The sequence below is a fragment of the Hyperoodon ampullatus genome (genome assembly GCF_949752795.1).
Source record: "Hyperoodon ampullatus genome assembly, chromosome: 20".
NCBI classification, from domain to species: domain Eukaryota; kingdom Metazoa; phylum Chordata; class Mammalia; order Artiodactyla; family Ziphiidae; genus Hyperoodon; species Hyperoodon ampullatus.
Window position 1 is genome coordinate 30,282,266 of NC_136933.1, and position 22,157 is coordinate 30,304,422.

The 22,157-nt window shown below is 40.8% G+C and overlaps 1 protein-coding gene across 1 annotated transcript in view; it reads right to left on the reverse strand.

Moving 5' to 3' along the window:
- Window positions 1–14,663: 14,663 nt before the first annotated feature.
- The window catches only part of MCPH1 (microcephalin 1), a gene marked incomplete at its 5' end in the record, with an annotated part of 223,245 nt that continues 215,751 nt past the window's right edge, over window positions 14,664–22,157 (reverse strand). The window contains one exon of the mRNA XM_079726550.1: window positions 14,664–14,986. Within this exon, the coding sequence (XP_079582676.1) occupies window positions 14,864–14,986 (123 nt within the window). The 3' untranslated portion in view covers window positions 14,664–14,863. The remainder of the gene's footprint in view (window positions 14,987–22,157) is intronic.

The window sequence follows — 22,157 nt, forward strand, 5'->3', positions numbered from 1 at the left end:
CCACGTGTAGATGTATTTCTGATGTATTTGTGGGGAGGAAGCTGATCTCCGCGTCTTACTCTTCCGCCATCTTCTCAAATCTCCAAGAGTTACTTATTTTAACAGCGTTCTCAGTGATCATCTTTTGATGAATAGATGATTTCATTTCTTTATTTTAATCTTTTCCAGTTTTTTTGAGATATAATTGACATACCTCACTGTGTAAATTTAAGATTTACCGCATAATGGTTTACTTACATATATTGTGAAATGATTACTGCAATAAGTTTAGGTAGCATCCATCATCACATATAGATCAATAAAGAGAGAAAGCAAAAAAGAAAATTTCCTTGTGATTTACTCTTAAGTTTCATGTGTATCATACAGCAGTATGAGCTGTAGTCAGCATATGGTACATTATATTCGTAGTCCTATTTCTCTTGTAACTGGAAGTTTCTACCTTTTGACCACCTTCCTCCAGTCTCCCCATGCCCCCACCCCCAACCTCTAGAAACCACAAACTAGGTCTTTTGCTTTGTTTTTTTTTCTTTCTGATTCTACATTAAGTGAGATCATACAGTATCCACCTTCCTCTGTCTGACTTATTTCACAAAGCATAATGCTCAAGTTCCATCCAAACTATCACAAATGGAAGGATATCCTAGTTTTTCACAGTTGAATAATATTCCATTGTATATATATATGTATCACATGTTCTTTATTCATTCATCAATGGACACTTAGGTTGTTTCCATATCTTGGCTGCAGTGAACATGGGGTGAGATACCTCTTTGAGATAATGATTTCATTTTCTTTGGATGTATACCCAGAAATGGGATTACTGGGTCATATGGCAATTTTATTTTTAATTTTTTGAGGATCCTTTATGCAGTTATCCATAGTGGTTGTACCAGTTTACAATGCCACCAACAATGCACAAGGGTTCCCTTTTCTCCACATCTTCATCTATCAGTACATCTATTATCTCTTATCTTTTTATGACAACCATTCTAACAGGTGTGAGGCGATATCTCATTGTGGTTTTGATTTTCATTTCCCTATGACTAGTGATGTTGAGCACCTTTTCATTGTACCTATTCGTCAGTTATATGTTGTCTTTGTAAAAATGTGTATTCAGATCATCAGCCCATTTTTAAATTGGATTATTCATCGTTTTGCTTTGAGTCATATGAATTCGTTGTATATTTTTGATATTATCTTAAATATATGGTTTGTAAGCAATTTTTCCCATTCCATAGATTGTCTTTTCACTTTGTTGATTGTTTTCCTGTGCAGAAGCTTTTTAGTTTGATGTAGTCCCACTTGTTAATTTTTTATTTCGTTGCTTGTGCTTTAGGTGTCATATCCAAGAAATCATTGCCAAGACTCATATCAAGGAGCTTTTATTTTTCCTATGTTTTCTTCTAGGAGTTTTGTGGTTTCAAGTCTTACATTCAAGTCTTTAATCCATTTAGAGTTAATTTTTGAGTGGTGTAAGACAGAGGTCAAATTTCATTGTTTTACATGTGAATATCCAATTATCCTAGAACGATTTATTGGAGACTGTCTTTTCTCCATTGAGTATTCTTGGTTCCTTTGTCAAATATCAGTTGACCATATATGCTTGGATTTATTTCTGGGCTCCTGATTCTGTTTCATTGATCTATTTGTTTTTATACCAGTACCATAATGTTCTGTAGTATAGCTTGAAATTGGGAAGTGTGAGGCCTCCTGCTTTGTTGTTCTTTCACAGACTGCTTTGGCTATTTGGCATCTTTTGTGGTTTCATACAGCTTTCAGGATTGTTTTTCTACTTATGTAAAAAAAAAAAATACCATTGAAATTTTGATAGGGATTGCACTGAATATATAGATGGCTTTTGGTAATACTGACATTTTAATATTACTAATTCTTCCAATCCAGGAACACAGGACACCTGTCCATTTATTTGTCTTTAATTTTTAAACATCAGTGGCTTGTAGTTTTCAGAGTCGAGATCTTTCAACATTTTGGTTAAGTTTATTCCTAAGAATTTTATTGTTTTGATGCCATTGTAAATGGGATCATTTTCTTGATTTCCTTTTTTAAAAATTAATTAATTTTTGGCTGCGTTGAGTCTTCATTGCTGTGGCTGGGCTTTTTCTAGTTGCGGCCAGCGGACGCTGCTCTTTGTTGCGGTGCGTGGGCTTATCATTGTGGTGGCTCTCTCATTGTGGAGCATGGGCTCTAGGTGCGTAGGCTTCTGTAGTTGTGGCACGCAGCCTCAGTAGTTGTGGCACATGGGCTTAGTTGCTCCATGGCATGTGGGATCTTCCCAGACCAGGACTTGAACCCCTGTCCCCTGTATTGGCAGGCAGATTCTTAACCACTGCACCACCAGGGAAGCCTCTTGATTTCTTTTTCAGATAATTTGTTATTAGTGTACAGAAACACTACTGATTTTTGTATGTTAATTTTGTATCCTCCAATTTTATTGAATTTGTTGTTTAGATATAACAGTTTTTGGGTGGAGTCTTCAGGATTTTCTACATATAAAATTATACCATCTGCAGATAGAGACTATTTTATTCTTCCTTTCCTATTCTAATTCCTTTTATTTCTTTTCTTGCCTGATTGATCTGGCAAGAACTTCCAGTATTATGTTAAACAGGGTGGTGAGAGTGGGCACCCTTGTCTTGTTCCTGATCTTAGAGGAAAAGCTTTCAACATTTCACCATTGAGTGGTATTAACTGTGAGCTTGTTATATATGTTGTTTATGTTGAGGTATGTTCCTTCTGTACCTAATTTGTTGGAGTTTTTTAAAATCATAGAGATGTTGAATTTTGTCAAATGCTTTTTCTGTGTCAACTGCAATGATCATACGATTTTTTCTTTCATTCTGTCAACATAATATATCACACTGATTTGTTTATGTTGAAACATCCTTACACATGAGGGATAAAGCCCACTTGGTCATGGTGAACGATCCTTTTAATTTGCTACTGAATTCAGTTTGCAGAACTTTTGCATCTATATTCATGAGGGATATTAGCCTATGGTTTTCTTTTCTGGTAGTGTCCTTACCTGGTTTTAGTATCAGGCTAGTGCTGGCTTCATAAAATGAGTTTAAAGGATTTCCTCCTCTTTGATATTTTGAAAGAGTTTGAGAAAGATTGATGTTAATTCCTCAAATGTTTGTAAAATTCACCAGTGAAGCCATCTGGTCCTGGACTTTTTTTTCTTGCGACATTTTTGATTACTGATTCAATCTCCTTACTAATAATTGGTCTATTCAGACTATTTCTTCCCACTTAAGTCTTGGTGGTTTGTATGTTTCTAAGAATTTTTCCATTTCTTCCTAAGTTTTCCAGTTTGTTGGTGTATAGCTGTTCATAGTAGCCTGTTATGATTTTGTAATTTTGTGGTATCATTTGTAATGTCTGTTTTTCATTTATAAGGTATTGATTTGGCTCCTCTTTTTCCTTTGGTTAGTCTAGCTAAAGATTTGTCAATTTTGTTTATCTTTTCAAAGAACCAATTCTTATTTTGGTTAATCTTTTCTATTGTTTTCCTGTTCTCTGTTGCATTTATGTCTGCTCTAATCTTTATTATTTCTTTCCTTCTGCTAACTATGGTCTCAGTTTGTTGTTCTTTTTCTTGTTGCTTAAGGCATAGAGTTACATTGTTTATTTGGGATATTCTTAATGTAGGCATTTATTGCTATAAACTTCCTTCTTAGAACAGCTTTTGCTGCATCCCATAAGTTTTGGTAAGTTATGTTTCCATTTTTGTTTGTCTCAAGATACTTTATTTCTCCTTTAATTTCTTCTCTGATTCATTGATTGTTCAGAAGAGTATTGTTTACTCTCCATGTATTTGTAAAATGTTCACTTTTCCTCTTATTGATTTCTAGTTTTATACCATTTTGGTCAGAGAAGATACTTGACTAATTTCAATCTTCTTGAATTTGCTAAGACTTGTTTTGTGACCTAATACATGGTCTGTTCTAGAAAAAGTTTCATGTGCATGTCAGAAGAACATGTATTCTGCTGTTGTCAGATAGAATGTTCAGTATATGTCTATTACCTTCATAAGGTGTTGCTTAAGTCTGCTGTTTTCTTACTGATTCTCTGTCTGGATACTCTATCCATTGTCAAGAATGGGATATTAAAGTCCCCAACCATTATTATATTGCTGTTTATTTCTCCTTTTGGCGCTGTTAGTTTTTGCTTTATGTATTTAGGTGCTCTGATGTTGGATGCATTAATACTTAAAATTGTTATGTCTTCCTGATATATTGGCTCCTATATCATTATATACTGACCTTCTTTGGCTTTTTTACCATTTAAAATTTAAAGTCTATTTTATCTGGCATAAGTATAGTTACCTCTTTTTTTTTTTTTGGTTGCCATGTGCTTGAAATATCTTTTCCCAGCCCTTCATTCTCAGTTTATGTATGTCTTAACACTAAAGTGAATTTCTTGTAGGCAGCGTATTGTTGGATCTTGTTCTTTTTATCCTTCCAGCTATTTTATATCTTTGGTTGGAAAATATAATCTGTTTATATTTAAAGTAACTACTGATACCTAAACACTTACTCTTGCCATTTTGGTCTTCTTTCCTGGTTGTTTTGTAGACCCATTCTTCCTTGAATCCTATCCTGCTGTCTTTTTGTGTGTGTTTTGATGTCTTGTGGTATCACTATGCTTTGTCTTCTTTATTATGTTTTTCTGTAATTACTACAGGTTTTTCCCTTATGGTGACCATGAGGCTTATATAAAATATCTTAAAATTATAACACCCAATTTTAAACTAATAACAGCTTAACCTAAATAGGGTTCTTATGCTTTACATTTTTACCTTTCCCCACCTCACATTTTAGGTTATTGATGATTCAATTTATGTATTTTTATGTTGTATAACTAATAACAGATTATTGTAGTTATGGTTATTTTTGCTACATTTTTTTAAACCTAAAGTGGAGTTTTAAGTGAATTACACACCACCATTATCATATTACAGAATCTTTGACTATATAACATTACTGGTGAGTTTCACACTGCCTTCTTATGTTTTTATGATGTTAATTAGCTTGATTAGGCTTTCAGAAATTTACCTATTTTATCAGTGTTTCCAAAGAATCACCTTTTGTTGGATGAATTCTTTCATTTCTTTATTTTTACTTTGTTAATTTCTATTAGCTTTATTATTTCCTTCCTGTCGCTTCTTTAATCTACTATGTATTTCTTTCCCCACCCTCTTTTGTTGAATATTTAGCTAATCAGTTTGTAGTGATTTTTTTCTTTTCTAATGTAAGCAATTAGAGCTATATATTTCCCTCTAAATCTTGCTTTAGCTGAAGCAAGGAGTTTTTTCTTCAGGTCTAAATATTATCTTATTTATTTCCATTATGCTTTCTTTTATGTTTGTACTCGTGTCATTGCTTTTCTAATTTTAGTTCATAAAACATGGTATGAAAGGAATGATTTTTTTTCTCCTTGATTGGAACTCCAAGCCAGACAGTCTAGCTTGTCAACTAGTATAGAATTTTTTCCTAGTCTCCTTCACTGAGTGTGTACTGGACCGAATTTCAGTTTTACCTGGAGGGTCTCCACTCCAATACCACTCACTAACACAGGCCCATAACCTCATCTGCTCACCCTGTTTTCCGTTATACACAAGCCCCTGCTTCCCAGAGCCCACTCCCCCCCATTCCCGGGCAGCAGCCTTCAGCTCTCAGACTCAGGTAGTTCTCAGGTTATGGCTCCTTTCTGATTCCCACCCACTGGGAATTTCCTTTCTTTTTTTAGGGGTTCTGCAATACATTTATAAAGAAGTTTGTAATATTTTTCTTTAGTTTTTTAGATACGTTGCAGCAGAAGTGTTTTTAGGTTATTAAGCCTATTCTATTTCTTCCCCAATATTTTGGAAGTCAAAAACTTGGCCATTATCTGTTTTCCTTGCATTCTTCCTAAATAAAGCCTATTCTCCTCAATATGATTCTCTCTAACTAAGGGAAAGGTTATGTGTAAGGAAGTAATGCCGAGAACACAAAAATGTTTATGATTATTTTTTCACTGTATCTGCAATTAAGTCACCCCTTGTTACATGAAATAAAATAGTGGCTTTAAATATAAACACAGGAGAGATAAGCTTGCTGTTTAATTTAGTTATCAACCTACATTGATCCTCTACACAATACAGAATGATACATTCTGTAAAACAGAGCTATTTCATGGAGAGGTGGATATTTACACATTTTGCTTTAGTTTCATGCTTTGGATCTAATTTTTTAATGCTTCACAGTAAATACCCTTGTTTACCTTTCCTTCCCAAAGATCAGCGTAGAATACTGGTTTCACCCTCACTGGCCTGACCACACCCAGGAGCACTGGATGTTACTGCATTCCCTTGAACGGGCAGAGCTGAGAGATTTCAAACTTTAGGTTTAACTAGTCACTCCTCCCAGGGGTCCTGCTTTGGTCCTCTGAAGAGGCTCAGGAGTCAGCACTGCTGGTGACCCTGGGCCAGAAGGTCCCTCTCAGTGCTCTGAGCAATTCTGCCAGTGGTTTATTCTCAGACACCTCATCAATTTGTTCTGATTTTTGTTTCCTCGTGATTAATGCAAACCAGCTCCTGTGTTTCTGTTAGAACAAGAATAGTGATAGGTTACATTTTTATAGGGCCTAGTGGCTTACAAAGACCTTTCACACTTTCTTCTGATCCTTACAAAGACCCCTGTATTATTATGACATGTGCAGTAAGTGCGGAATCATCACCACTTTACACATAACTTCCCTGACTCCCAGGATTCTTACGTCAACCTGCCCTGGTCCTACCAAGGGGTAGGTAAAGACTAGAACCCAATTTACCAAGAGGTTCCATGATACTCCATGGATTCTCCCTGGGCTGGTGAACTGTGTGCCTGATGGCTTCGCCCGGGTTAAAGTGGAGGTCCCAGTGTTCATCCTGCTCCAGGAACCGTCCTTGGTGGAGGGAGGTGACAGACTGCGCTCGCTCCCCGCCCCCGCCCCGCCAACACTTGACCCTCCGTCCCACCCTGCGAAGCTGCTTAGACTCCTGAATCCTCCATCACAATATGCCACCATACGTCCTTCAAAGACCTGAAGGGCTCGTCAGCTCCCCAGGGATTCAAATCCAGGTTCGGCAAATATTCAAATACCTACTTTGGGTCACACACCGAGTGTATTAGTCAAGGTCCTCCAGAGACACAGAACCAATAGGAGACATTTATTGTAAGGAATTGGCTTGTGTGCTGATGGAGGCTGGAGAGTCTCAAGATCCACATTTGGCAGGCTGTAGACCCAGGGGAGCTGGTGGTGTGAGCTCCAGTCTGAACGCCTGCAGGCTCGAGACCCAAGAAGAGACGATGTTTCCGTTTGAGTCCAAAGGCAGGAAAAGATGGACGTCTCAGTTCAAGGCAGTCAGGCAGGAGGAGATCCGCCTTATTAAGGAGGTTCAGCCTTTTTGTCCTAGCCAGGCCTTCAACTGATTGGATGAGGCCCACCCACAGTGGGGAGGGCAACCTGCTTTACTCAGTCTACGGATGCAAATGTTAATTTCACCCAGGTACATCCTCACGGACACACCCAGAATGACGTTGGACCAAATATCTGGGCATCACATGATCCAGTCAAGTTGATACATGAACATCACACTGGCCTGGGGCATGTCTTCATCCTCTTCAAGGGGTGAATAGTTAAGTAAACTTGGGATAGTTTAATAGTTAAGTAAACATGCCATGGGGTACTGCTCAACAATAAAAAGTTACCAACTACTGATACACACAGCGTACATGAGGTATCAGAACTATGCTGAGGGATAAAAGCCAATGCCAAAGGATACATATTGTATGATTCCATTTACATAACATTCCATTCCATTTACATAACATTCTTGAAAGGACAAAGTTATAGAAATGGAAAACAGATTACTGGTTGCCAGGAGTTAAGGAAGTGGGGTAAGTAGGTGTGGTTACAAAGGGGAATGTGGTCACGAGGGATCATTGTGATGGAGGTGGTCTCTCTCTTCACTGTGGTGGTTGATACGTGAACCTCACACGTGATAAAACCGGTCTGCAGGGCAGAAGTTGAGACACAGATGTAGAGAACAAACGTATGGACACCAAGGGGGGAAAACCGTGGGGCGGTGGGGATGGTGGTGTGATGAATTGGGCGATTGGGATTGACATGTATACACTGATGTGTATAAAACTGATGACTAATAAGAACCTGCTGTATAAAAAAATAAAATTCGGGCTTCCCTGGTGGCGCAGTGGTTGAGAGTCCGCCTGCCGATGCAGGGGACACGGGTTCGTGCCCCGATCCCGGAAGATCCCACATGCCGTGGAGCGGCTGGGCCTGCGAGCCATGGCCGCGGAGCCTGTGTGTCCGGAGCCTGTGCTCCGCAACGGGAGAGGCCACAGCAGTGAGAAGCCCGCGTACAGCAAAAAAAAAATAAAAAAATAAAATAAAATAAAATAAAATTCAAAAATTAAATAAAACAACTGCACAGAACTAAACAGACAAATACCGCCCCCCCCAACCCAAATATATGGATGCCCAGACAAGTTAAATCAGAATCCTTGGTGTTTGTGTATTTTTAAAGATTTTTTTTTTTTTTTTTTTTTTTTTTTTTTTGCGGTACGCGGGCCTCTCACTGCTGTGGCCTCTCCCGTTGCGGAGCACAGGCTCCGGACGCGCAGGCTCACCGGCCATGGCTCACGGGCCCAGCCACTCCGCGGCATGTGGGATCTTCCCGGACCGGGGCATGAACCCGTGTCCCCTGCATCAGCAGGTGGACTCTCAACCACTGCGCTACCAGGGAAGCCCAGTGTTTGTGTATTTTTAAACCCCCTCAGGTGATTCTGATGTTCTGTCAGGGTTGAGAGTCACTGTCCTAAGCATTTTCAAAGAAATACCTTGATCGAATTTTACAACGTATTTGCAACACACGGCTAGAAGCAGCAATTTGGTTCAAAAAAGACATTAAAATCTCCAAATCATTAATTCCTGTACAGAACTAAATGGTATGTAAAGTTATCCCTCAGAGTATTCCAAATCCTTGCGATTCAAGCAGCTTCCATGACATCATTTGGCAGCTTTTTACAAATGCAGCGTTTTGGGCCTCACCCAGATCTACTGAATCAGAATCTACCTTTAACAGTATCCCCAGATGATTCGAATTCACGTTAAAGTTCGAGAAGGCAGCTCAGAATTTCCTCATACGCTTTTCAAACACAATTACAAGGCTGCATGATTGTAAGTAACTATCTAGAAATTAAATCTTTTAATGCCCTAAATGGCACTTCTAAACACAGGAGAGGATAATAGTATTTAATGTAATGCATGGTGAAAAATGTTTTATTAAAAAAAGTGGCACTGGGTATACAAGATAATGGGAGTGGCCGGCATGACACAAAGCAGCTTTAACCGACATCAAATGAAGTCTCATTTGTGACTCTACTTTTCAGTGTTGTTTGCCTTTCAAAGCAGTTTTCTGAGTTGGATCAAGGCTGTCCCTTACTCATAGACAATTTCAGTTTGTGCCGTTGTGAGTGGGGAGTTCTGATCTTAGATGGGTTTTTGTCGGATGACTGCTCATTAGTTGAATGATGTTGAAGGTGTCAGCTTCTCTGCAAGCGAAGTGGAGGACTGGACCAGGTGTAGTGGTTCTGAGATGATCCCATAAGTATCCACAGAGGCACTGTGGAGGTGAGCCCATGGGGAGGAAGGAATGGATCTTCGGGCAAAAGGATCTGGAACCCTCTCTTCCCTCCCCACTCGTTAACTGGAGCAGTTCTGTTGCCACCTGACGTATCTACTGCAACTTTCATGCAACCTCACTTAAAGGGTTTTGCCATTTAACGAAGGCTGAAAACAACTGCTAATGACAGCTCCTTGGAAACACGTTGACTGAGTTTAAGGACCTGTGTTTTATGAGGGTAGTTACCTGAACGTGGTGGGCATTAGTAACCATTTTAAAAATCCGTCATACCAGTCCATTGGACATTCTCAGAGCTGCAGTTAGGGACTCCGTGTTCAAACCCCAGTCCTTCCATCCACTGGTGGAATATCACCAAAAAACAGAGTATCCACAGATAAGAGTACAAGTCCCACAGTCCCTAATCCACAATTCCCAAATCCAAAGGCACTAAAATAGTTTTTTTTGAATTAGAGGCAAAATTTGACCTGAACACACAAGATGATCAATAGTTTTCTGTGTTCCACTCAATGTGGTATGTGTCATGGAAGAAATGTGAGGTTGCAGGCTGCTGCCCCTGAGTGCCTGAGTTGGGGGGTGATGTCACATGCATCACAGTCCTTGCTGGCAGGGGCGGGGGGGCCTTGGGTAGCTGACACTGATGGGAGTTAAGAGAGCAAGAGGTTTGTTGGGGGTAACTCCCGAGACAAATAAAAATGGGAGGAAGCAGGATTCGTAAGGAGTGCTTGCAGACGCAGCTGTGACAGGTCAGGAGGAAGGAAGAGAGGATGCAGGAGAGGCCTCAGATGCTACAGGTGGGGACGGAGGCTCTGGAGCCCGGGTGCCTGTTAGGGGTCTTATATTAGCAGAATTAGCCAGGCCCCTGATGCCCGCTGGGCCCGATCCTTGCCTGGGGATGACCACTCAGGAAGAGAGTGGCCTCGGCTTGAAAACTGAGGTGGATCTTTTTTTTTTTTTTTTTTTTCGGTACGCGGGCCTCTCACTGCTGTGGCCTCTTCCATTGCGGAGCACAGGCTCTGGATGCACAGGCTCAGCGGCCATGGCTCACAGGCCCAGCCGCTCCGCGGCATGTGGGATCTTCCCAGACTAGGGCACAAACCCATGTCCCCTGCATCAGCAGGCGGACTCTCAACCACTGCGCCACCAGGGAAGCCCTGAGGTGGATCTTTAAGGCACTAACAGAAGTCAGCTAACAGTATTCATTCCAGCTGAGCAGAAGATTCTTTCTTTAAAAAAAAAAAAATTTTATTTATTTTTGGCTGCACTGAGTCTTTGTTGCTGCACGTGGGCTTTTCTCTAGTTGTGGCCAACGGGAGCTACTAATCTTCATTGTGGTGCGTGGGCTTCTCATTGCAGTGGCTTCTCTTGTTGCAGAGCACAGGCTCTAGGCTCACGGGCTCAGTAGTTGTGGCTTGCGGGCTCTAGAGCGCGGGCTCAGTAGTTGTGGCGCACGGGCTTAGTTGCTCCACGGCATGTGGGATCTTCCCAGACCAGGGCTTGAACCCGTGTACCCTGCATTGGCAGGCGGATTCTTAACCACTGCGCTGCCAGGGAAGTCCTAGAAGATTCTTTCTTAAAGTGGGATCCGAGAGGCACAGCTCCAAGGTTGCCACATAGTTTTTTTTTTAAATAAATTTATTGGTGTATAATTCATGCATGCACCATAAAAATTTACCCATGGCAAGTGTACTGTTCAACGATTTTAGTAAATGTATACAGTTTTACAACTAAAATCACAATCGAGTTTTAGAATATTTCCATCACTCCAAAATGTCTGCTGTCTATTCCCACTTCTACCCCCAGCAGCAGGAAACCAGTGATCTGTTTGTCTCTATAATTTTATCTTCTCTAGAAATTTTGTCTAAATGGAATCATACAATATGTAGTCTTTTGAGTCTGGCTTCTTTCAACTACCATGTTCTTGGGGTTGGTCCAGGTTGTTGCCTGTATCAGTTGTTTGCTCCTTTTTATTGCTGAGTAGCAATCCATGGTATGGATATAGCACATTTTGTGTATCCATTTATCAGTTGATGGATTGCTTCTAGCTTTTGGCTGGTGTGAATAATGTTGCTGTGAACATTTGTGTACAAGTCCTTGTGCAGGCACATTTTCATTTCTCTTGGGTACATACCTAGGAGTGAAGTTGCTGCGTCATATGGCAAGTGTATGTTTAGTCTTTAAACCAAACTGCAAAATGATGCAGCCACACCAGCAGTGCATGGGAGTCCTAGATTCTCCACATGCTGGTCAACTCTTGTATTAGAACTGTCAGCTGCAGCCATCCCCGAGGGTACGTAGTAGCATCTCCTTGTGCTTTTTACTTTGCGTTTCTCTAATGACTAATAATGTTGAGCATCTTCTCATGTGCTTATTAATCATTTCTATATGTTTTTGTGTGAAATGTCTTTTGCCCATTCTTTATCTTCTTGTTAATGAATAGAAGTTCTTTACATAGTCTGGATACAGTTCCTCAGCTATACGCTTCACAAATATTTTTCCTAGTCTCTGTCTTGTCTTTTAATTTTCTTAATGGTTTCTTTTGAACAGCAAAACTTTTTAAAACTTTGAGGTCCAATTTATGTTTTTATGAATTGTGCCTTTAGTGCCCTACCTAAAAATATATTTGCCTGACCTTTCAGAAAGATTTCTTGCTATGTTTTCTTCTAGACATTTTATAATTTTAGGTCAGTGGTTCTCAGCTGGGAACGGTTCTGCTCTCCAGGGGAAATGTGGGGACATCTGAAGACAGTCTGGACTGTCGCAACTGGGTGAGGTGTGCTAATGGCATCTAGTAGATAGAGGCCAGCGATGGTGCTAAACATAGTATGATGCCCAGGACAGCCCCTGCAGCACAGAATTATCTGGTCCAAAAATGCCGATAGTGCTGAGGTTGAGAAACCCTAAGTTAGGTTTCTGGTCTATTTGAGTTAATTTTTGCGTATGGTGTGAGGTAGGGATCCATGTGCATTTTGTTTTTGTGCATGAGGTAAGGACATAAGTGTGATAAGAATGTGAGTGTGCTTCTTTCTGTTTTGTTTTTTCTTTGTTTTATCCTGCTGCATTGAATTGACTTGGCCCCTTGGTTGAAATCAACTTGACCATAAGTATGAGGATTTATACCTAGAGTCTCTATTCTCTTCCCTTGATCTGTAGTCTACCTTTATGCTAATAAGTTTTGAAATCAGGTAGTATAAATCCCCCAACTTTATTCTTTTTCTAAAGAAATTACTTTTTTCTACTAGGGGTTCTTTGCATTTTCATATACATTTTAGCATCAGCTTTTCAAAGTCTATAAAAAAATCTACCTGATATTTTGATGATTACATTGAATTTGTAGATCAACTTGAGGAAAAAAGCCATCTTATCGATATTGAGTCTTCTAATCCATAAACTTGGTATATTTCTCCATTTATTTAGAACTTTAATTTCTCTCAGAAATGTTTCGTTAAGTATGCAGATCTTATACTTCTTTTGTTAAATGTATTCCTATTTAGTTTATTTTTACATGATATTGTGACTGGAATTGTATTCTTAATTCTATTTTTGAATTGTTTATTGATAGTATATAGAAATACAATTCAGTTAGCTTTGTATATAGATTTTGTATTCTGTAATCTTGCTAAACATGCTTAATCTACTTTTTTCTTTAATTCCTTATAATTTTCTACATATAGTATCATGTGATCTGAGAATAGTTTTACTTCTTCATTTCCAGTCTGTATGCCCTTAATTCCTTTCCTGGCCTTCTCTCAGTAGAATCTCTGATATAATGTTGAATAGAAGCGGTGAGAGCCACATCCCTTTCAAAATTAAAAAAAAAAGTTCAGAATTCTGAGACACTTTTAGCCCTGTGTGTTTTGGGTTAGGGGTTGCAAACCTCTAGTAACTAACTTTTAGGCTTGTTGGCAGGATTAAATGAGGTAATAGAAAAAGCTTAAAGCCAGGCACAAATCAGTGTCCTCATAAGAGATTAGCTTTTAGAGAGAATCTCCAGTGGCTCCTGGCAGGCTGGCATCAGGAATCTTAGCTGTGAGGATGCAGGCCTGGGTGGGCACGTGACCTGGGTGGCACTCTGTGGCTGATGTGGCCATGGGATGGAGTTCTTTGTGGCTTGTCTCCACCGGGAGTCAGCACAGTTTTGTCAGCCGCCTCGGGAACTTTTGGTGCGATGGGAGCTCTGCCATAGTACTGATACCTGAGCCTCAAAGTCGCCAAGCCCAGGAGGCAGTGGGTGTAGTGACACGGGATTTACAAGGCGGGAGAAAGGCCTCCGGCCTGCTGAGCTGCACTGAGGCTCAACATTGTTGAGGCAGGAGTATTACGAGGGGACTTGGGGTATACGTTCTATTAACACCAAGAGAAAACCCTTCATTATTTCCACGTGCATCGTTACTGCCCTTTTAGGGCGGTTATCCTAGAAGTTGATGCCTTGTATTTGCTGAGGGACTTGACATTTATTTGAGGTAGAAACAGCAGCTGAGATGAGTGACAGATAAACAACACAGAGGGAACAGTATCATGAGGGCGTCTAACTGGCACCTTCAGCCTTGCTGGGATTTAGCATCTCTCTCCTACACAAGGTGACCAGCCAGCGTGTGTACGATTTGGCCAAATGCCCATTTCCTGCAGGGGATGGCGAGCATCCTGGAGGCCTGCAGAGGCCCTGGTCTCTTGTGGGTGAGGCTCTCCTCACCAGAAACCAAGCTTGCAGAAGCGGGGCTACTTTGATGGCACTAATTATCACTAATTGCGGCTCCTCACACCTGTCCTCATTATTATTTTGAGAAGAATCTCGGGTACATAAGGTGAGAACGGACCAACATCCTTCAAACCTAGTAGATGATACGTTAATAAAGAAACGTAGAAACTCAGGGGGCTCTTTGTTCTCGGTAATAAAACAATGTAATTTCCATCCTTTATTTAACAGTATGGCTCTTCAGTGACAAAGGTTCTGGGACCTCTCAATTATGATCATCACTAGGACACACAGACTGGCTTTAATAGAAAAGGCCCAACAGGGCGGGCCAGTGCTTCTCTGAGCTACACACTCAGGCATCAGAAAGCCACACGAAGGAGCTTTCTTCACGTGAAAACCACAACACACACAGGCGGCAAACGTGACGGTCTAGAAAGGAATCCTTCCTGCGTCCACCCCTCCCCTCACTTGAGCGTCCGAGGACGACGGGGCGGGCTGTTAGCAGCAGCCATGGGTTGAGCGGTGTCTCCTTCACGGCAGCAGCGGGCTGTTCTCTGAGGCAAAGACCTTGTGCTGAGTGATTGAGTCTAGAGGAAGAGAAGCAGGTTAGCACTGACAATGGCCAGCACATGGTAAGATGACAACCTCATCACAGATACACAAATCATATTTTAAATCGTCAGTGGTCCTGGGCAGCATGGTCCATATGTCCACAGGTCCATATGGCACATGTGGCTATTTAAAATGAAGTAAAATAACATAAATGATTCAGTTCCTCAGTCACACCAGCCACATCTCAAATGCTCAGTTGTCACGTATCCTATTAGATGTAGCACACACAGGGCATGCCCTTGATGGCAGAATGTTCTAGTAGACAAGAAAGTCTGCCAGTCCACGATGTGGGAGATCCAAATTCTAATCTTTGGTACAAGGCAGAGTATAAATAACCCTATTATTTTATGAAAATCCCATGAAGTGCCCTGGCCCAGGATAAGCCACAGGTGCAGGGGAAGAGGCCAACACAGCTGTGCCTGCAGCTGGCTCCAAGCAGGCCCTTTACTCTTCATGCTGGACGGTTGACTGCTTCTGACCCTTCTTCTGCTGTTAGAATGAGACAGATGTGCAATGGATGGTCAGTGCTGACTGACTGACAATTAAAGTTAGCTTATTGATTACTATTATTATCCAGAGGGTGAACAATTACTGTATATTTGAAGGACCTTAAGAAGTCAGGGTGATGAGCAATAGGACATGGAAAGCTGTGATGGTTGTGAGATACAAAGCAGAAAAAATGGGTTTCTTTTATGAATAAAAGAAAAAAAAATAGCTTATCTTAGTTATAGCTCAAGCCAGTGCCCCAGAATTTAATCACAGCCCTCCCACTACAAATGCACTTCCACACAGGCGGTCTGACCTGGTAGCTGAATCTCAGAGGATCACTAATGTTTGTTATATATATTATATACATTATATAATTATAATTAATAATACATACAATAGAACCTTAACAGTTATTATTGATACCCAGCATACCGCTTAACTCTCTCTACAACACTGAAGTATTATTATGATTTACATTTTAATGTTAGTCCTTTATTCATGATTTGTGTTGCATATATTTTCTGTTCGTTGCTTGCCTTTCGACTTTTCTTACGCAAACGTTTATTTATATATTCAAATTACATCAATCTTTTATTGCATTTGGATTTTGAATCACAGGTAGAAAGCCTTCCCTATACCTGGTTATAAAATAATTCAGCCATATTTTCTTCCAGGTTTTAAAAAACCTGTTGATTCAATTTTTACATTTAGATTTCTGACAGGATGTCATTTTTGAAAGCCAGAGAAGACTGCCAAAAGGATGATGCACTTTCTTAATTAATCTAAAAATCCAGTATAATCCCCCAATTCCAAATGTTTGTTTAAAAAAAAAACTTGACATGCTTATTCTGAAGTTTATATGGGGGGAAAATGCACGGGAAGACAACTTTGAAAAAGAAGAATGAGAGAGAATTTGACATACTAGATAGTGAAACATACTATAAAATTACGGTAGTAAAACAGGTAATTAGCACAGAATAGATAAATAGATCCATGGAAGAGAACAAACTCCAGAAACCCACCCGTGCATGTGTGGGAGTTTAAGAGCTGATTCAAGGGGGCATTAAAAATCAGTGGAGAGGGCTTCCCTGGTGGCACAGTGGTTGGGAGTCCGCCTGCCGATGCAGGGGACACGGGTTCGTGCCCTGGTCCGGGAAGATCCCACATGCCGCGGAGCGGCTGGGCCCGTGAGCCATGGCCACTGAGCCTGCGCGCCCGGAGCCTGTGCTCTGCAACAGGAGAGGCCACAGCAGTGAGAGGCCCGTGTACCAAAAAATAAATAAATAAAATAAAATAAAATAAAATAAAATCCATAGAAAACACCATAAACAAACATAAGAGACAGAGAGGATCTTACATTTATCACAAAAGGTTACAGTCCATACTATACAAATATGCTGTAAAACAATGTGGAATAGAGAAACAGCCCAATGTAAAAAACAGGCAAGAGGGAAGAATTGCCCGTTCATGACCTATGAATCCCCCCTCTAGGTACCCATGCTCATGAGTAACTGAGTAATTACGGCATATACATTAAGTAATGAGATCACCAAATATTGAAATATGGGTAAAGTCTGGTACTGGGGAGGGTCTGGGGAACGGGAATATCCAGGTACTGTTAGTAAGACTGTAAGCTGGTACAGCTGTGTGGATCAAGGTTTAAGGTACACACACCCTAGGGCTCAGTAATTCCTCTTCTACGAATCTATTTTACAGAAATACTCCTGCCTAGGACTGAGCCACACTAATTATAGCTCAAGACAGTCTCTTAAAATTGAATTCAAATCATTCCAATTAGAACACACACACACACACACACACACACACAAAATTTATAGAAGCAGTGGAAATAACCCCAAATGTCTAATTGTAAGGAGTGTGTAAATTAATCACAGCACCTCCAATGGTTAAAAAGAATGAGGTTACTGTCTGTGTTAAAACAGAATGATCTTCTAGACACAGAGATGGGATAAAAACTCATGAACAAGATGTGATCCTCCTTTTATAGAAAACAAACCCTCAATGCATATGTTTATATACATTTATTTCTATGTAAATACGTGTTAAATCTGAAACACACAGTTCAATCTTTAGTGTCGTTACTTTAGGGAAGGGCAGTAAGATTTTGGGTCTTTATGTATTTCTCTATTGTTTGAATTCTTTCACCATGAAATTAAGCTTCACTGTACATATCCATCCATCCATCCATCCCTCCCTCCCTCCCTCCCTCCCTCCCTCCCTCCCTCCATCCCTCCATCCATCATCCCTCCATCCCTCATCCCTCCATCCATCATCCATCCATCCCTCCATCCATCCATCCATCCATCCATCGTGGTGGGGAAAAAAGACTGGCTGGAGAAGGGTCCAGTTTTAAATTCAGATAAAACAGAAGCCACAACAAAGCCTGTGGCTGGCTCCTCCCACCTCTTCGATGGTGCTGCCTGAGGAATTAACCCCTTGCACGTGGTGCTGTGCAGAGTGGGACCAGAACACTTGAGAACTGAGTAATAGCTGAGAGCCAGGACAGCTGTGTCCAGGGAGCCCCTCTCGGCTCCAAGTTCCCAGCTGTAAACACACGCACGGAGAGTTATTTCTATCCAAGTTCATTTGGCATCTGAAGACAGCCACGTCCCCAAATTCCAGTGTCACGTCAGGTGCACGATCCTCAAACACCCCATAAAACATGACCAGGAGACAGATGTTAGAGCAATGCCCGACCCAGCCAGCAGAAAGGGAGACAAATAGTACACAAGCAGCTCCCATGAAATTTAAATTGGAAAGAAAAAACCCCAGGTTTTGTTTGTTTGTTTTTTTAACAGAGTTATTCAGCGGGTCTTGGCACACGTATCTGCACACGTTAAAGTTCACTGGCCATGCTTCTGTGTGCTTGGGATGTGGAATCAACATGCCACCAAAGCTTTTTTTTTTTTTTTTTTTAATAGTGGGACAGGCAAGTGGCTTTATTGAACTAAGACTCCAACTGCCAACAGCCAGATGTGGCTAATGGTCCTGTGTGCAGAGTTTGGGGACCCTCAGGGCCCTGCTGGGAGCTTTATCTTGACTTAACAAAATGAGCTATAAATTTTAGGGCTGGGAAACCTCAGTATCTGTGTAGCCAGATATCCATGCATAAGGGGTCACCTCTACTACTCTGCAGAGCGAGGGTCCCCCCTGAAGTCCTTTCTGATGCTGAGCCCGGCCCGTACTTCTCTCTGGACCCACACCGAGCAAGTCTGTCTCCATCTGCACGTTGATTCCTCTTAATAAACCAGTCCCTTCTCTGCTGCTTTCACGGATCCTCACCGTTCTCCCGGGGGCTCGGAACCCAAGTCTAGGACTCATCTTCTATTCTCTTTTCTAACACAGCACAGTGTCCAATCTGCCAGCAAGTGCAATGGGCTCCAAAGTTTTTACTTAACATATTAAACAGCGTCACACCATCTCCATCGATAGTACCCTGGTCCTAACCACCATCGTTTATCACCTGAGTCACTGCAAGAGCCTAAGATCACTCTCTCTGCTTCTATTTAAAAATATGTCTTAGAGCCCATTTCCCCTTCTTAAAATCCTTTGACTTCTATTTATTCTTAGAACAAAAACCACACCTCTGACTACTGTCCCCCAGGCCTTGCGTGGTCCAGGCTCTGCTGCTTTCCCCCCCATTGCTATGTGCTCTAGACCCACTGCCTCTGCCCACCTCTCATCCTTGACCCTAACTGTTCCCTTAGCTCCACACGAGCTCATCCCTCTGGACCACATTCAGAGCTCAGCTCAAACACAGCTCCTCGGTAAGGAGCCCACCTCAGTGTCTCTCTCCATACTCATACCCTGTTTGCTTCATAGCATTTATCACCATCAGGATTAAAAAGAAATGTCCATCTTTAGAATGTAAGTCCCACGGGAAAAGGGCTGTACCCTTTTGAGAGATGCTCAATAAATACTGCGTAGATGAATGAATGACCTGATGCCATGCAGAATATCTGAAGGAAATAGCAGTTCTCAGCATTTTTTTCCTGCTCTGATATTGGGGTGGAGACTTTCACATATCTGATACTTTTCCAAGGGTATAGCATGAATTTGCACTGTGTCTTAGACAAGACAGTCTAGCTTATTCCTAGCATGCCAACTTTTCCTTTCTACCCAAGAAACATGACTGAAATGATATTACAGGGCTAGCTTTGAGTTCACTATATTTCTGTTACATTTTATATTTACTACTGGGCATCGGAATACTAATGATTTTAGTAAGTGGATCATAAATAAAGACCAATCTTGCTGAATTGGTTACAACGATTCTCTTAGATTTTTCTAGATACACAACCATATCGTAGGCAAATGAAATGATTTGTCCCTTCCTTTCTAATTCTGATCCTTCGTTTGTGTTTCTTATTTTATCCCCTTGACTAGGAACTCTAGAACACTGCTGAGACACAAGGGTAGTAACCATATGTATTTTGTACCTGACTTAAACCTTAAACTAAGATTTTCACTGTTAAATATATGTTGTAGGTTTTTTATAGATACCCTTCATCATGTGAAGAAAGTGCTCTTATTCCTAGCTGATGAAGTGTTTTTTGTTTTTATCATGAGTGGGTATTGGATTTTCTCTAATGCTTTTTAACATCTACTGAGAAAAATCAATGGATTAGGAAAAAAGATTGAATGGTATTTATTTCTACATTCTTTGGTTAAACCCTACCTGACTATATGTTTCTTAACACACTGCTAAATTTAATTTGCAAATATTTTATTTGGGATTTTTTTTTTTTTTTTTTTTTTTTGTGGTACGTGGGCCTCTCACTGTTGTGGCCTCTCCCGTCGCCGAGCACAGGCTCCGGACGCGCAGGCTCAGCGGCCATGGCTCACGGGCCCAGCCGCTCCGCGGCATGTGGGATCTTCCCGGACTGGGGCACGAACCTGTGTCCCCTGCATCGGCAGGCAGACTCTCAACCACTGCGCCACCAGGGAAGCCCATTAGGGATTTTTATATCCATATTCACAAATGAGTTTGGGCTAGCCTCGTAAAATGAGATGAATGGCTTTTCTATGCAGTAATGTGTAATGTTTGGTAAAATTTATTGTTAAAACTATCTAGGGGGAGGTGTCTTAAAAACGATTTTCTTGTGGTAAAACAGTCATAACCTAAAATTTACCACTTAAGCCATTTTTAGTGTACAATTCAGTGGCATCAAGTACATTCACAATGCTGTGCAACCATGACCGCTCCTCATTTCCAGAACTTTCTCATAATCCCAAACACGATCTCTGTACCCATTAAACAATAACTCCCCATTCCCATCCCCCCACCTTAGACGCGATTAACCTCTATTATAATTTCTCTATGAATCTGCCTATTCTAGGTAACTCATAAAAGTGGAATCATACAGTACCTGTCCTTTTGTGACTGGCTTATTTCACTTTAACATAATGTTTTCAAGGTTCATGAATGCTGCAGGTTTAAGAACAGCTTTCCTTTTTAGGGCTGGATAGTATTCTACTGTACGTATGGATCCCATTTTGTTATCCATTCATCTGTTAATGGACACTTGGTTGCTTCTACCTCTTAGCTGTTGTGAACAATACTGCTGTAAACACGGGTGTGTAAATATTTGAGTCCCTGCTTTCAAATCTTTTGGATATGTATCTGGAATTGGAATTACTAGGTCATATGGTAGTTTTTTTTTTAAAATTTTTTGAGGAACTGCCATTTTACATTCCTGCCAGAGGTTCCACACTCTCCACGGTTTGTTTTGATAATAGCTGTGGCTTTGATATGCATGTCTCTAATGATTAGTGATGCTGAATATCTTTTCATGTGCTAATGTCGTCACTGGAGAAAGGTCTAATCAACTCCTTTGCTCATTTTTTTACTCAGGTTTTTTTGTTGTTGAGTTGTAAGAGTTCTTTATAGTTTTCGAATATTAACCACTATTATTTCCAAGTAGCTTTTAAGAGCGGTGGTCACCTTTTTTCTTGCATGTGTCCAAGTCACTCGAGACAGAGACGGGCGAGTCAGTCCTTCAGGTCTCCCAGGCAGATGAGAGCAAATAAGGTCTCTGTTCAGGGAGGGGAACTGGGAAACCAAGACTGTCAGGGGTGAGTAAATGGCACGGGACTTTCCTACTGTTGTAAACATGGCTTTACTTGGTTGGGCGTTTGCCTGGTGGCCGTAAACCTTTGATTTTTTCCCAGAGCTCCTAAAAAGTTGGTTCAGACGGCTTCTGCTTGTTTTCTCCATGTTTCTGTGGGGAGACAAGGGCTTGGAGCTTTCCAGTCTGCCATCCTGCTGACATCACTCTGCAGGCGACTTTCATGACGGGTGGTGAGAGGCATACTTCAGATTACAATTCATTTTTTTTTTAACGGTTGAAACTGTTTAGATTTTCTATTTCTTGAATCGATTTTGGTAACATTTTTCTAGAAATTATCCATCTTGCCTATTTTTAAATTTACTGGCGTAAAGTTATTCATCATGAGCTCACGATTTTTAGATATCCTTACTGTATCTGTAGTTGTAGCCCCAATTTCATTCTCAGTTTTGTTCATTGGACTCTTTTCTTTTTCACTATTTCTAGAATTTTGACATTAAGTTTTCCTCTCCTCCCCCACCCAAAGAACTTTTTCTCCAATTTTTTTCTTTGCTTCAATTTTGTTAAT